At 45.8% G+C, this 14,479-nt stretch overlaps 1 protein-coding gene across 3 annotated transcripts; it reads left to right on the top strand.

The window, feature by feature from the left end:
* Window positions 1-244: 244 nt before the first annotated feature.
* On the top strand, window positions 245-2,835 carry LOC110526062. 3 transcript variants are annotated; one of them, XM_036974501.1, is made up of 4 exons: window positions 245-484; window positions 738-2,116; window positions 2,310-2,388; window positions 2,634-2,835. In XM_036974501.1, the coding sequence occupies exons 2-4, from the start codon at window positions 1,304-1,306 to the stop codon at window positions 2,795-2,797; spliced, it is 1,056 nt and encodes a 351-aa protein (XP_036830396.1). In that variant the 5' UTR covers window positions 245-484; window positions 738-1,303; the 3' UTR covers window positions 2,798-2,835. The 3 variants fall into 3 exon arrangements, with proteins under 3 accessions (XP_036830396.1, XP_036830395.1, XP_036830394.1); XM_036974500.1 differs by having other exon boundaries at window positions 731-2,116; XM_036974499.1 differs by lacking the exon at window positions 245-484 and having other exon boundaries at window positions 521-2,116.
* Window positions 2,836-14,479: the final 11,644 nt, after the last annotated feature.

Raw genomic sequence — 14,479 nt, 5'->3', positions numbered from 1 at the left:
TATTGAGCTCTTGGAGAAGAATGCTCTTAAGGCTGCATTCGGCCCAGGCAACAAAGATGAGATGGAGGACTGCTACCCAATCCTCATCTCATTCATCCGCAATCTTACTGATGAGTATGTTAGAACCATGTTTTGCTCTAGCCTCACATATTTTGTGCAGAAGGAAATAAAAAGTAAGTAAAACACATTTCTTTTTTCTTTTCTAGGCAATGGCAAGTGATCTATAAAGGATTTAAAGTGCAAGACCATTGTCAACTTCATTGCACAGACCACCCTGCAGATCCTGCTGCCGGCCCTGGCCCGCATTCTAGGGGTGACGGGCTTTTATGACAACGCTGACTCACTCAAGAGGGGTGGCAGTGCAAGATCCTTCACTGCCTTTGAGCAGAAAAGACTGGAGCTCATCCAGGAAGTTAAATATTTGGCGAAGTAACTGTGGCGGCAGGGCTCTCCGACCAAGGTCTAGCACACCCTCTTCCAAGAGGTACTGTATGTTCCCCATAATGTGTGTGTGTGTGCAGTTATTCCTAACCCTCAAACTGATGAACAATAATTTCCCCATTTCAATATTTTCCAGCTTTCTAACAGGTGTGTTTTGCAATATCTAATGCACACATATAAATTACATTTAGAATACTCAATTATAATGCTTGTTAGATTTGTTAGCACTAAGATATCGATTTTCCAACTTCAGACAGCAATTAACATGCTTTGCTTGTTCATTTTAAAGTTCCCAGACCTCACTGAAAGTCCACCTGGGAATGCCAGAGGACAGTATCATCAGCAGTGTCCAGGAGCAACTGTCAAAATCTGACCAAATGGTGGCTGCAGGACAGCTTTCACAAATAGATAAAGTGGTTGGAACTATGCTGGAGAACATTGAGAAGATAAGCAGCGAATGTGGCGAGGAATTGGTCTATCAAGAGTCACTGCGGTCTTCCTCCTCGTTGTAGGATTGGTGCTCTCTCCCGTGATCTCAGTCACCAAGTCAACCTCATAATTTCCGATAGCAACTTGACCCCTCTGGGACTGACAGTGGCGGCTGGAAAGAGTGCATCTGATACCATCCTTTCGAAGCTGAAGAGGAATGACAAGGTGGGGGAGCCCACAACTTACGAGCTGGTTCAGCTGTTTGTAGAGGAGTCTGTTAAGTGCCTCCTGCTTCCTAGTTTTGTGCCCTATTCAACTTCAATGAGTTTGGCTCAGGGGGCCAAGGTGTTGGCTAGAGTGTCTGAAGATAGAATTTCATGCTCTTCTTCTTCTTCATCAGTATTTAGTGACAGTCAGTCTCTTTACCAAAGTTATGGTAAGCCAGGTCATGTACTCTGTGGATTCTGATGCAGAAAGTAGAGGATCCTCTCCAACTGAATCTCTCCAAACATCTGAAACCACTATATCTGATGTAGGAAATCTATTGAGTGGCAAGTCCTCCCCTCGGCTGTCTCCTTCTGGCTCCATTATGGCAACAAGCGAGACCTCCAATGCAGCACAAATCTTGAAGGCCAACATTGATGGAGAGGAAGTGGATACCACCAGTCATTCTGGTGTAGCTCAAAACATTGTCAGGGACGATATGTCAACCAGCCCAGACATGGTCAAAGATGTCACACTTCCAACCCCATCCTCTGATAACTTGGGCAGTGATGATGACGTCACCGGCCTCATCAGCATGTTAGTAATGAGAATTCTAACAGAAATCCAAACCCCAGCAGAAGATTACCCAGTTGACGTCACACGCAAGTCACAAGACCTGATCCCCAAAGTTATGGAGGTCTTCTGTGCATGGTCAGGCTGCTCTGAGACACAAGCCTATCCAGAGAACTTGAGGATTCATAAAGTCTACAGAGTCGTCTATAAAAATCTGTTGGAGGAGTTTGGCTCTGAGAAAATCCTCCAACAGGCCGTGTCGACTCAGGACTCTTCATTTGATAGGATTCTTGTCAAGTCTTTGAGTGAAGCGCTTCTCCACAGATGTAAGGAGGCATTGAGGGCAGCCTCAAGAACATCAGTCAAAACCACCGGGCCTAAGGCTCTTCCACTGGCTGAGGATGTGAGGGCTAGCAGCGGGAAACTATCTTTTCTACAAAGGCTGGTCAGGCTGACAAGCAACTTAAAGGTACAGCAAACGTATTTAAATGAACAGTTGTGAGTAAACAATGCTATTCAGTGTAAAAAATATAAAACCATCCGTTCATTCCAAAACCAATCATAAATGTTGTTGTGCTGGTGTGGTAGGTGTGATTGTTATCATCATGAGGTTGGTCAGCTGTGACATTTTTTAAAACATGTTTTTCTCTTTAAATACTTAGCTATTCAAGAAGGGGAACAAGAAGGATTCCCACCGCTCTGAATCAGAACAAGTACAGACCACTGCTGAAGATGGCATGCGTAAGTTCACACAACAGGACAACAGTCTGTTTGAGATATTGGTGTACAAAGAAATGCCACTTCAAAATAACCTTACAAAGGTTATATACGCAATCAGTAGTCATCTCTTATGTAAAAGTAATTATATTCTCCAAAACTCAAGCTGTTGGTTCTCATTTTATCAGTGTCAGTTATGTTGAGTTGTAACATACATTACATCATTTCTGAATTAAAGTGCATGTAAACGCTCTCTCTCTCTTCTGTAGTGCCCAGCATAGTGCCACATGCTGCCATGTCTGCACTGCCAAACGATCTCCCCGTCAGCTCCCAACAGGAGACGCCTCACAAACGTCCACTTCTCGTCAGGATGTTTTCTGCCATCTCCAAAGGCCTGTTCAAGCCCTTCAAACAGTCCTTAAAGACCAAGTAACTTCAGACAATTTATTAAACGTCATTCATTGCATTAAATTGGCCTTTGTCTTCTTATGTGCTCCCGTTAACAGACCAGATTACAATACTGGTCTTTTAAATGTTAGCAGTGATAGCAACATTAACTATAGTGGTGTGTGTATAGCCCTTCTACACAGTCTGACTCTTCTGACACTGTGTGACATGCCCTCTGATCCAGTGATCTAGGATCTTCTGAGTGGCTTTAGGCCTGAATCTCTGCCCTCCTGCCCAAATAAATGTTTTCTCTTCTGATATATCTGCCACTGTCAGCAGCCAGCAGGGGAAAACAGACAATGCTGTTGAGAGCTTTCTTTTCTCCCTCATGACTAAAACACTGAGAAAGGCTTTTATCTATTGCAGCATATTCCATCTTTTGATTTAACCTATTATACGGTAGAAGTACCCATTATTTCCCAACGGTTATATCACAGGAAATGTGTTATAAAAAGTAAACTTACAGTGCATCCGGAAAGTATTCAGACCACTTGACTTTTTCCACATCGTTACGCCTTATTCTAAAAATGATACAAATATTTTTTCCTCTCATTAAGCTACACAAAACACCTCATGACAAAGCGAAAAGTGTAGAACATTTTAGCAAATTTATTAAGAATAAAAACAGAATTACCTTATTAAAATAATTATTGAGACCCTTTGCTATGAGACTCGAAATTGATCTCAGGTGCATCCTGTTTCCATTGATCATCCTTGAGATGTTTCTACAACTTGTTTGGAGTCCTGTGGTAAATTCAATTGATTGGACATGATTTGGAAAGAAACACAGACCTGGGGGAAGGGTATGAGAAACAATATTCTCTGATCTGATGATACCGAGATTGAACTCTTTGGCCTGAATCAGGATCCTGGGAAAGATGAACGGAGCAAAGTACAGAGATCCTTGATGAAAACCTGCTCCAGAGGTTCACCTTCCAACAGGACAACGACCCTAAGCACACAGCCAAGACAATGCAGGAGTGGATTCGGGACAAGTCTCTGAATGTCCATGAATGGCCCAGCCAGAGCCCGGACCTGAACCCAATCGAACATCTCTGGAGAGACCTGAAAAAACTGTGCATCCCCATCCAATATGACAGAACATGAGAGGATCTGCAGAGAAAAATGGGAGAAACTCCCCAAATACAGGTGTACCAAGCTTGTAGCGTCATACCCAAGAAGACTCGAGGCTGTAATCGCTACCAAAGGTGCTTCAACAAAGTACTGAGTAAAGGGTCTGAATATTTGTAAATGTGATATCAGTATTTTATTTTTAGTACATAGGTTTTTGATTAAAAAAATAATAGAACAGTTTTTGCTTTCTTATTATGGGTTATGGGTTATTATCTGCGATTGAATCAATTTTAGAATAAGCCTGTAACGTAACAATGTGGAAAAGGTCAAGGGGTCTGAATACTTTCTGAATGCACTTTATGTAATGAAAATATCAGCTGGTTGCCACTATAGATAGCTAGGTTATCCAGTGCAGTGGTAATACTGCCTGCCTTGGGAGATAACGTAGGATGCGTGCTTATCCGGGTGCCAGAGACACAATCACAAGCTTTCTTCAGACTACATAGCTCAAACTTACAACGTAAAGATATGATTATCACTACATAGGTTTTTTTTAACAAGAAGGGTGTTTTCTATATCTACCAACTATGAAATTACAGACATCATAAACGGTAAGCATGAGAATAATATCATCAAGGCGGACAGGGACAATGTATGAATACACAAAACATTATTCAAATGGACATTCCCCAAATGAGCTATGCACCAGCCCATAGCCACAGGATATCTATGGAGGAACATTAATATATTCATCAATTTAAAAAAAGGCATGAATATTGTTTTTCTGCTTTTCTGATCTTAAACCCTGGATGTTGGTCCAGGTTTCCTCCAAGGGAGACCTTCTGAAACAGTTGCGAAGGAAACAGCCGACAGTTACAGTACTGTGTTGAAGATAGATGATGACACTCTTAAAAGACAGGTCATTCCTTTACATGGAGCAGTTCCTTAAACCAGGTTAGATTCAACACAGCCACCTCAGACTGGACTCCACCACTCCTTCATAACGCTGGATCTCTTCATAATGCTGCTCCTCAGTCACTGAGTGCATTTACACTGATGAGATGTCCTGCTTAGCCTAGCTGAAAGGGGAGCTCTAACTAGTCCTGTGGGCACCTAGCTGCTGCCCCCGCTAGGCTTGGACTGGGTCTTGCCCCTCATGGCCCCTCCGCGAGCCTGGCCCTTGGCTGGCTGCTGCTGTACTGGGGACTCTGCTGCAGCGGAAACTGGGGCCTGTTGGGCCGGGCTGTGAGGAGGGGCGGTCTGTATCTGAAGCGAGGCAGCTGCAGTCACCACCTGCTGCTGGAGGAGCTTCTGCTGAACCACCTGGGCTGTGCCTGCTGGAATCATCTGGACCTGGGGATGTAGTCTGGGTCAGGGCAACCGTCAGGGGCTGGATCTGTTACGAGACAGGATGAGGGTCACATTAAATCAGACAGAAAACAACATGTTATAAAGTGTAAGTTGATACCTCGTGGTTGTAATCTGTTGGCACCGTCCCTAGGTGTCACTTCTGTAGCAGTATTGTTAAGAGTGTATGATTGTTTTTTTAAATTTTAACTTTAGGCAAGTCAGTTAAGAACAAATTCTTATTTACAACGACGGCCATAGGAACAGTGGGTTAATTGCCTTGTTCAAGGGCAGAACGACAGATTTTTACCCTGTCAGCTCAGGGATTTGATCTGGCAACCTCTCGGTTACTGGCCCAATGCTCTAACCACGAGGCTACCTGCAGCCCCACATACATACATACATACATACATACATTGTATGTATGTATGTATGTATGTATGTATGTATGTATGTATGTATGTATGTATGTATGTATGTATGTATGTATGTATGTATGTATGTATGTATGTATGTATGTATGTATGTATGTATGTATGTATGTATGTATGTATGTATGTATGTATGTATGTATGGTGGAAAATAAGAATTTGGTCAATAACAAAAGTTTATCTCAATACTTTGTTATATACCCTTTGTTGGCAATGACAGAGGTCAAACGTTTTCTGTAAGTCTTCACAAGGTTTTCACACACTGTTGCTGGTATTTTGGCCCATTTTGGCCCATTCCTCCATACATACAGACCTCCTCTAGAGCAGTGATGTTTTGGGGATGTTGCTGGGCAACACGGACTTTCAACTCCCTCCAAAGATTTTCTATGGGGTTGAGATCTGGAGACTGGCTAGGCCATTCCAGGACCTTGAAATGCTTCTTACGAAGCCACTCCTTCGTTGCCCGGGCGGTGTGTTTGGGATCATTGTCATACTGAAAGACCCAGCCACGTTTCATCTTCAATGCCCTTGCTGATGGAAGGAGGTTTTCACTCAAAATCTCACGATACATGGCCCCATTCATTCTTTCCTTTACACGGAGCAGTCGTCCTGGTCCCTTTGCAGAAAAACAGCCCCATGCTTCACAGTAGGTATGGTGTTCTTTGGATGCAACTCAGCATTCTTTGTCCTCCAAACACGACGAGTTGAGTTTTTACCAAAAAGTTATATTTTGGTTTCATCTGACCATATGACATTCTCCCAATCTTCTTGTGGATCATCCAAATGCTCTCTAGCAAACTTCAGACGGGCCTGGACATGTACTGGCTTAAGCAGGGGGACACGTCTGGCACTGCAGGATTTGAGTCCCTGGCGGCGTAGTGTGTTACTGATGGTAGGCTTTGTGTGTGTGTGTGTGTGTGTGTGTGTGTGTGTGTGTGTGTGTGTGTGTGTGTGTGTGTGTGTGTGTGTATGTATGTATGTATGTCCTCTCACTGTCAACTGCAATTATTTTCAGCAAACGTAACACGTGTAAATATTTGTACGAACATAAGATTCAAAAACTGAGACAAACTGAACAAGTTCCACAGATATGTGACGAACAGAAATTGAATAATGTGTCCCTGAACGAAAGGGGAAGGGCAAAATCAAAAGTAACAGTCAGTATCTGGTGTGGCCACCAGCAGCATTAAGTACTGCAGTGCATCTCCTCCTCATGGACTGCACCAGACTTGCCAGTTATTCCTGTGAGATGTTACCCCACTCTTCCACCAAGGCACCTGCAAGATCCCAGACATTTCTAGGGGGGAATGGCCCTGTCCTCTCCATCCGATCCAACAGGTCCTAGACATGCTCAATGGGATTGAGATCCGGGCTCTTTGCTGGCCATAGCAAAACACTGACATTCCTGTCTTGTAGGAAATCAGCCATACTGCTTGTTCTGTGCGTAGTGGCATTGTCATGCTGCAGGGTCATGTCAGGATCAGCCTGCAGGAAGGGTACCACATGAGGGAGGAGGATGTCTTCCCTGTAACGCACAGCATTGAGATTGCCTGCAATGACAACAAGCTCAGTCCAATGATGCTGTGACACACCGCCCCAGCCCATGACGGACCCTCCAACTCAAATCGATCCCGCTGCAGAGTACAGGCCTCTGTAACGCTCATTCTTTCGACGATAAACGCAAATCCGACCATCACCCCTGGTGAGACAAAACCGCGACTCGTCAGTGAAGAACACTTTTTGCCAGTCCTGTCTGGTCCAGCGACGGTGGGTTTGTGCCCAGAGGTGACGTTGTTGCTGGTGATGTCTGGTGAGGACCTGCCTTACTACAACAGGCCTACAAGCCCTCAGTCCAGCCTCTCTCAGCCTATTATTCAGTCTATTCAGTCTGAGCACTGATGGAGGGATTGTGCTTTCCTGGTGTAACTCGGGCAGTTGTTGTTGCCATCCTGTACCTGTCCTGCAGGTGTGATGTTCGCATGTACCGATGCGGGTGTTGTTACACGTGGTCTGTGCAGGTGTTACACGTGGTCTGCCACTGCGAGGACCATCAGCTGTCCGTCCTGTCTCCCTGTAGCGCTGTCTTCGGCGTCTCACACTACGAACATTGCAATTTATTGCCCTGGCCACATCTTCAGTCCTCATAACTCCTTGCAGCATGCCTAAGGCATGTTCACGCAGATGAGCAGGGACCCTGGGCATCTTTCTTTTGGTGATTTTCAGAGTCAGTAGAAAGGCCTCTTTAGTGTCCTAAGTTTTCATAATTGTGACCTGAATTGCCTACCATCTGTAAGCTGTTAGTGTCTTAACGACCATTCTACAGGTGCATGTTCATTGTTTGGCGCCCCGGATAAACCTCCGGTAGTAGTTGGCAAACTCTAAAAGTCACTGCACCTCCTTTACCTTGGTGGGAGTCGGCTAATTACACACGGCTGCAACCCATACGGCATGACGAGGTACTCATAATGCCCTGAGGTGGTACTAATTGCCGTCTTACGCTCGTCTCCCTTCCGAATACACACCAGATTGTACGCACTCCTGAGATCCAGTTTATTGAAGAAGCGAGCCCTGTGCATTGACTCAATCGCCATAGCAATAAGAGGTAGCGGGGTAACTATACCTCACTGTGATTTTATTGAGACCTCGATAATCAATGCACGGGCACAAACCTCCATCCTTCTTCTTCACAAACAAGAAACTCAAGGAGACAGGTGAAATGGAGGGCTGAATGTACCCCTGACGCAGGGATTCGGAGACATATGTCTCCATAGCCACCGTCTCCGCTTGCGACAGGGGATACACGTGACTCCTGGGAAGTGCAGCGTCAACCAGGAGATCTATTGCACAATCCCCCCGTCGATGGGGTGGTAATTGAGTCGCCTTCTTTTTACAGAAGGTGAGAGCCAAATCGGCCTGTTTCTGGGGGAATGCGCACTGTGGAGACCTGGTCTGGACTTTCCACCTTAGTAGCACCAACGGAAACCCCTAAACACCTACCTGAGCACTCTCTCGACCACCCCATGAGAGCCCTCTGTGGCCAAGAAACAGTGGGGTTATGACAAGCTAACCAGGGTAGGCCCAGCACCACGGAATACGCAGGAGATTCAATAAGAAAAAGACTCATCTTTTCCCTGTGACCCCCCTGCGTTACCATACTCAAAGGAGCAGTTGCCTCCCTGATAAACCCTGACCCTAATGGTCGACTATCTAAGGCATGAACGGGGAAAGGCATATGCACAGGAACAATGGGGATCCCTAAACTATGAGCTAATCCTTTATTAAGGAAATTCCCAGCCGCGCCTGAATCTACTAGCACCTTATGCTGGGAACGCGGGGAAAATTCAGAAAAAGTAACAGAGACAAACATATGTGCAACAGAGGGCTCTGGATGAGAATGGTGCCTACTCACCTGGGGTGACGCCAGATTGCCCTGCCTGCTACCTCGATTCCCAGAGGAACCAACCCGGCACCGACCAGCAGTGTGACCTCTGCGGCCACATATGGTGCACGAGAGAGAACCCCCTCCGGTCTCCCTGCGCTCCGCACCACCCAGCTACATGGGTATCGGAGAGGGTGTGCGGGAGGATGGAACAACCAGACCCCGATCTGGACGTCCGCGAGTAGCCAGCAGGTTGTCCAGCCGGATGGACAGGTCCACCAGCTGGTCGAAGGTGAGGGTGGTGTCTCTGCAGACCAGCTCCCGACGGAGGTCCTCACGTAGACTACAGCGGTAATGGTCGATCAGGGCCCTGTTGCTCCATCCAGCGCCGGCAGCCAGGGTCCTAAACTCCAGCGCAAACTTCTGTGCGCTCCTCATCTCCTGCCTCAGATGGTAGAGGCGCTCACCCGCCGCTCTGCCCTCGGGTGGGTGGTCGAATACTGTCCGGAAACAGCAGGTGAACTCCTCAAAATCGTCCAATGCCTCATCTCCCCCTCCACACACAGCGCTGGCCCACTCCAGGGCTTTCCCGGTGAGGGACGAGACGAGGGCAAAACTCTTCTCACGGTCCGATGGAGCTGGGTGGACCGTGGCCAGGTACATGCTTCGTTTTAGGAGGAAACCCTGGCATCCGGCAGAATCTCCGTCGTATCCCTGTGGTATGGATAGATGGATCCTGCTAGGTTCAGGTGGGAAAGGGGTGTTCAGGGTAGACCCCGGTTGTCCTGGTAGAGGCACTGGAAAAACTCCCTGTGTCTCCCAGCGGTCCATGTTCTGGACAACGCGATCCATGGCTGCGCTCAGTTTGGAAATCATCGCCGCATGTTCCATGACGCGCTCCTCCACCTCCACGGCTGGGGTACCTTCTCCTGCTGACTTCATTTTGGTCAGAGATTCTATCACAGTCGTGTTTATAGGTGGCAGGGAAGTCAGGCACAGGATAATTAAAACTTGGTGGAATGGAGTAGTTTAATAACTTAAAACACATAACTCCAAAACCATGAAATACAATGAAACAAAGTGGGTACGAGGACCCGTCGCGCACCAAATACAAAACACGAATACTGAACATAAAACAATCTCTGACAAAGACATGAGGGAAAACAGACGGTTAAATACACAACAGGTAATGAATGGGATTGAAACCAGGTGTGTAGTAAGACAAGATAAAACCAATGAAAAATGGATCAATGATGGCAAAAAGACCGGTGACGTCGACCGCCAAGCACCGCCCGAACAAGGAGAGGCTTCGACTTCCGCAGACGTTGTGACACCCACAGGGTGGGCTTTTTCATACATGCAGGATTTTCTTTCCCAATGTACCTCTAAATGTATTCTGCTCAACCAGTATCTCCGTCTCAGACAGATGACAACAAATCCCCAGCCGTGATGCTATCCTGACTGAAGCAGTAGGGTATGTGTCAACACAAATATTGATAATATCTCTCTGACTGGAATAAGGTTCTCATTGGCAAGGCTTTTCTTCGTCAAAGGGAGACATCCATACAATGGTAAAAGAACACCCGGATCCCACTTTCTCTCACATTTGACACCATTCAGAGGTAAATCAGGCACTCCTGAGATAAACAGTTCATAGGATGCCTGCCCTGTGCCTGAGCAGAAAGATGAAACTGACTCTGAAAGCCCCACCAGCTCTACCCAGTACTGCTTTATCTGCTCTGTCGGAATGCGGGAGACACTGTCAAAGGAGATGAGGATATCAAAACACAATGCTACACTTCAAAGTGCTGCCGTGGGGCTTTCCTGAGCTGAACAAACTAGCTGTAAAACCTCTCGCTTTCACTGGCTTCTAGATCAGAGTGCTTGCATCATTGCTATTTTACAAGAGAATGAGAAATCGACTGAAGGGAAACAGTCAACCATGTTTCTTGTTTGAGAAATTTGACTTCATCTTGCCTCATTCTTAAAAAGTTAGGGATGAAAATTATCTATTACAATAATAAAAAGCTACAACAAACGAACGCACAATTCTGTATTTCATCACGTTCTACCTCTGTCAGACACACACACACAGACACACACACACACACACACACACAGAGAATAAGAGCAAAAAAGTGTGGTAATTCATCTACTGTCCTTAACACCATGACAGCTCCTGTCCTCTGAGGTCTGCTCAAACTCCTCCTCCCCCAGGTTTAATGGGACCAGCCATTATGACCCTCAGAGGTTTCCTCTGTGCTGTGGTTTCTGGTTTTATGTCATGCCACAAAAATCCTTCATGCTTAGCTCTGCATTGACCCACAGTGAAATCCTCCAATCCCTTACACTCATAACTACAATGACCTGTTACTCTGTTCATGTCTGTGATGAGCCTGATCTCATAGACTAGACGTAACATAGTAAATGTAAATCCGGGACACTCAAATTAGTATAATATGTTATGTTTGGTATGGTTATATAAGACAAATGGTTATTTAAGGCAAAAACGAAAGTAGGGTGGTTGGTCAGGGTGGAGGGGTGGGCATACAGTATAACACGGATGTCTAACGATCCAAAGGTTATGATTTTGAATCTCATCACAGACAACTTTAGCTAATTAGCAAACGTTCAACTACTTACTACTGTTTAGCTACTTTGTAACTACTTAGCATGTTAGCTAACCCTTCCCCTAACCCTTATAGCTAACCCTTCCCCTGACTCTAACCTTAACCTTTTAACCTAACTCCTAAACGTAACTCTAACCTTAACCCTAACCCCTAGCCTAACTACCTTTAACCAGGTAATTTGTTTTTGATGGAAGAGGGAGGTGCAGACATGGGATAGATGGTAGAAGAGCAATGATAGACGCTGCCATCGGTTTTCTGAAAAAAAGTGCCAGATTTGTATTTTTATTTTATTTCACCTTTATTTAACCAGGTAGGCTAGTTGAGAACAAGTTCTCATTTACAACTGCGACCTGGCCAAGATAAAGCATAGCAGTGTGAACAGACAACAACACAGAGTTACACATGGAGTAAACAATAAACAAGTCAATAACACAGTAGAAAAAAAAGAAAAAAAGAGTCTATATACATTGTGTGCAAAAGGCATGAGGAGGTAGGCGAATAATTACAACTTAGCAGATAAACACTGGAGTGATAAACGATCAGATGGTCATGTGCAGGTAGAGATACTGGTGTGCAAAAGAGCAGAAAAGTAAATAAATAAAAACAGTATGGGGATGAGGTAGGTCAATTGGGTGGGCTATATACCGATGGACTATGTACAGCTGCAGCGATCGGTTAGCTGCTCAGATAGCAGATGTTTAAAGTTGGTGAGGGAAATAAAAGTCTCCAACTTCATCGATTTTTGCAATTCGTTCCAGTCACAGGCAGCAGAGAACTACTAGGCGGCCAAATGAGGTGTTGGCTTTAGGGATGATCAGTGAGATACACCTGCTGGAGCGCGTGCTACGGGTGGGTATTGCCATCGTGACCAGTGAACTGAGATAAGACGGAGCTTTACCTAGCATGGACTTGTAGATGACCTGGAGCCAGTGGGTCTGGCGACGAATATGTAGCGAGGGCCAGCCGACTAGAGTATACAGGTCGCAGTGGTGGGTGGTATAAGGTGCTTTAGTAAAAAAACGGATGGCACTGTGATAAACTGCATCCAGTTTGCTGAGTAGATTATTGGAAGCTATTTTGTAGATGACATCGCCGAAGTCGAGGATCGGTAGGATAGTCAGTTTTACTAGGGTAAGTTTGGCGGCGTGAGTGAAGGAGGCTTTGTTGTGGAATAGAAAGCCGACTCTAGATTTTATTTTAGATTGGAGATGTTTGATATGAGTCTGGAAGGAGAGTTTACAATCTAGCCAGACACCTAGGTACTTATAGATGTCCACATATTCTAGGTCGGAACCATCCAGGGTGGTGATGCTAGTCGGGCGTGCGGGTGCAGGCAGAGAACGGTTGAAATGCATGCATTTGGTTTTACTAGCTTTTAAGAGCAGTTGGAGGCCACGGAAGGAGTGTTGTATGGCATCGAAGCTCGTTTGGAGGTTAGATAGCACAGTGTCCAAGGAAGGTCCAGAAGTATACAGAATGGTGTCGTCTGCATAGAGGTGGATCAGGGAATCGCCCGCAGTAAGAGCAACATCATTGATATATACAGAGAAAAGAGTCGGCCCGAGAATTGAGGCCGAGGTTGGAGTAGCCAGGAGGAAGGCATGGCCAGCCGTTGAGAAATGCTTGTTGAAGTTTTCGATTATCATAGATTTATCGGTGGTGACCGTGTTACCTAGCCTCAGTGCAGTGAGCAGCTGGGAGGAGGTGCTCTTGTTCTCCATGGACTTTACAGTGTCCCAGAATTTTTGGAGTTAGAGCTACAGGATGCAAATTTCTGCTTGAAAAAGCTAGCCTTTGCTTTCCTGACTGACTGCCTGTATTGGTTCCTGACTTCCCTGAACAGTTGCATATCGCGGGGACTATTCGATGCTATTGCAGTCCGCCACAGGATGTTTTTGTGCTGGTCGAGGGCAGTCAGGTCTGGAGTGAACCAAGGGCTATATCTGTTCTTAGTTCTGCATTTTTTGAAAGGAGCATGCTTATCTAAGATGGTGAGGAAGTTACTTTTAAAGAATGACCAGGCATCCTCAACTGACAGGATGAGGTCAATATCCTTCCAGGATACCCGGGCCAGGTCGATTAGAAAAGCCTGCTCGCAGAAGTGTTTTAGGGAGCGTTTGACAGTGTTGGGGGGTGGTCGTTTGACTGCGGACCAGTAGCGGATACAGGCAATGAGGCAGTCATCTCTGAGATCCTGATTGAAGACAGCGGAGGTGTATTTGGAGGGCCAGTTGGTCAGGATAACGTCTATGAGGGTGCCCTTGTTTACAGATGTAGGGTTGTACCTGGTGGGTTCCTTGATGATTTGTGTGAGATTGAGGGCATCTAGCTTAGATTGTAGGACTGCCGGGGTGTTAAGCATATCCCAGTTTAGGTCACCTAACAGAACAAACTCTGAAGCTAGATGGGGGTGGCGATCAATTCACAAATGGTGTCCAGGGCACAGCTGGGAGCTGAGGGGGGTCGGTAGCAGGCGGCAACAGTGAGAGACTTATTTCTGGAGAGACGGTTCGAACGGTTTGGGTATGGACCTGGAAAGTATGACATTACTTTGCAGGCTAACTCCTCCCCCTTTGGCAGTTCTATCTTGACGGAAAATGTTATAGTTGGGTATGGAAATCTCAGAATTTTTGGTGGCCTTCCTAAGCCAGGATTCAGACACGGCAAGGACATCAGGGTTGGCAGTGTGCTAAAGCAGTGAGTAAAACAAACTTAGGGAGAGAGAGAGCGAAGATTGAAACAGCAGGTCCGTGACAAGGCATCTCGTCCGGAGAACACACATTTCTCTTCATGTGATACATGATGTT

Source organism: Oncorhynchus mykiss, unplaced genomic scaffold, assembly GCF_013265735.2.
Source record: "Oncorhynchus mykiss isolate Arlee unplaced genomic scaffold, USDA_OmykA_1.1 un_scaffold_602, whole genome shotgun sequence".
Taxonomy (NCBI): Eukaryota; Metazoa; Chordata; class Actinopteri; order Salmoniformes; family Salmonidae; genus Oncorhynchus; species Oncorhynchus mykiss.
Note: the sequence above shows the minus strand (reverse complement) of the source record. Positions and strands in the feature narration are given on the sequence as shown.

Coding starts and splice junctions, on each gene's coding strand:
- LOC110526062 (XM_036974501.1), top strand. CDS start 1,304: ATGGTAAGCCAGGTCATGTACTCTGTGGATTCTGATGCAGAAAGTAGA. Junction 2,117..2,309: donor GGCTGACAAGCAACTTAAAG/GTACAGCAAACG, acceptor TTAAATACTTAG/CTATTCAAGAAGGGGAACAA. Junction 2,389..2,633: donor CACTGCTGAAGATGGCATGC/GTAAGTTCACAC, acceptor TCTCTTCTGTAG/TGCCCAGCATAGTGCCACAT.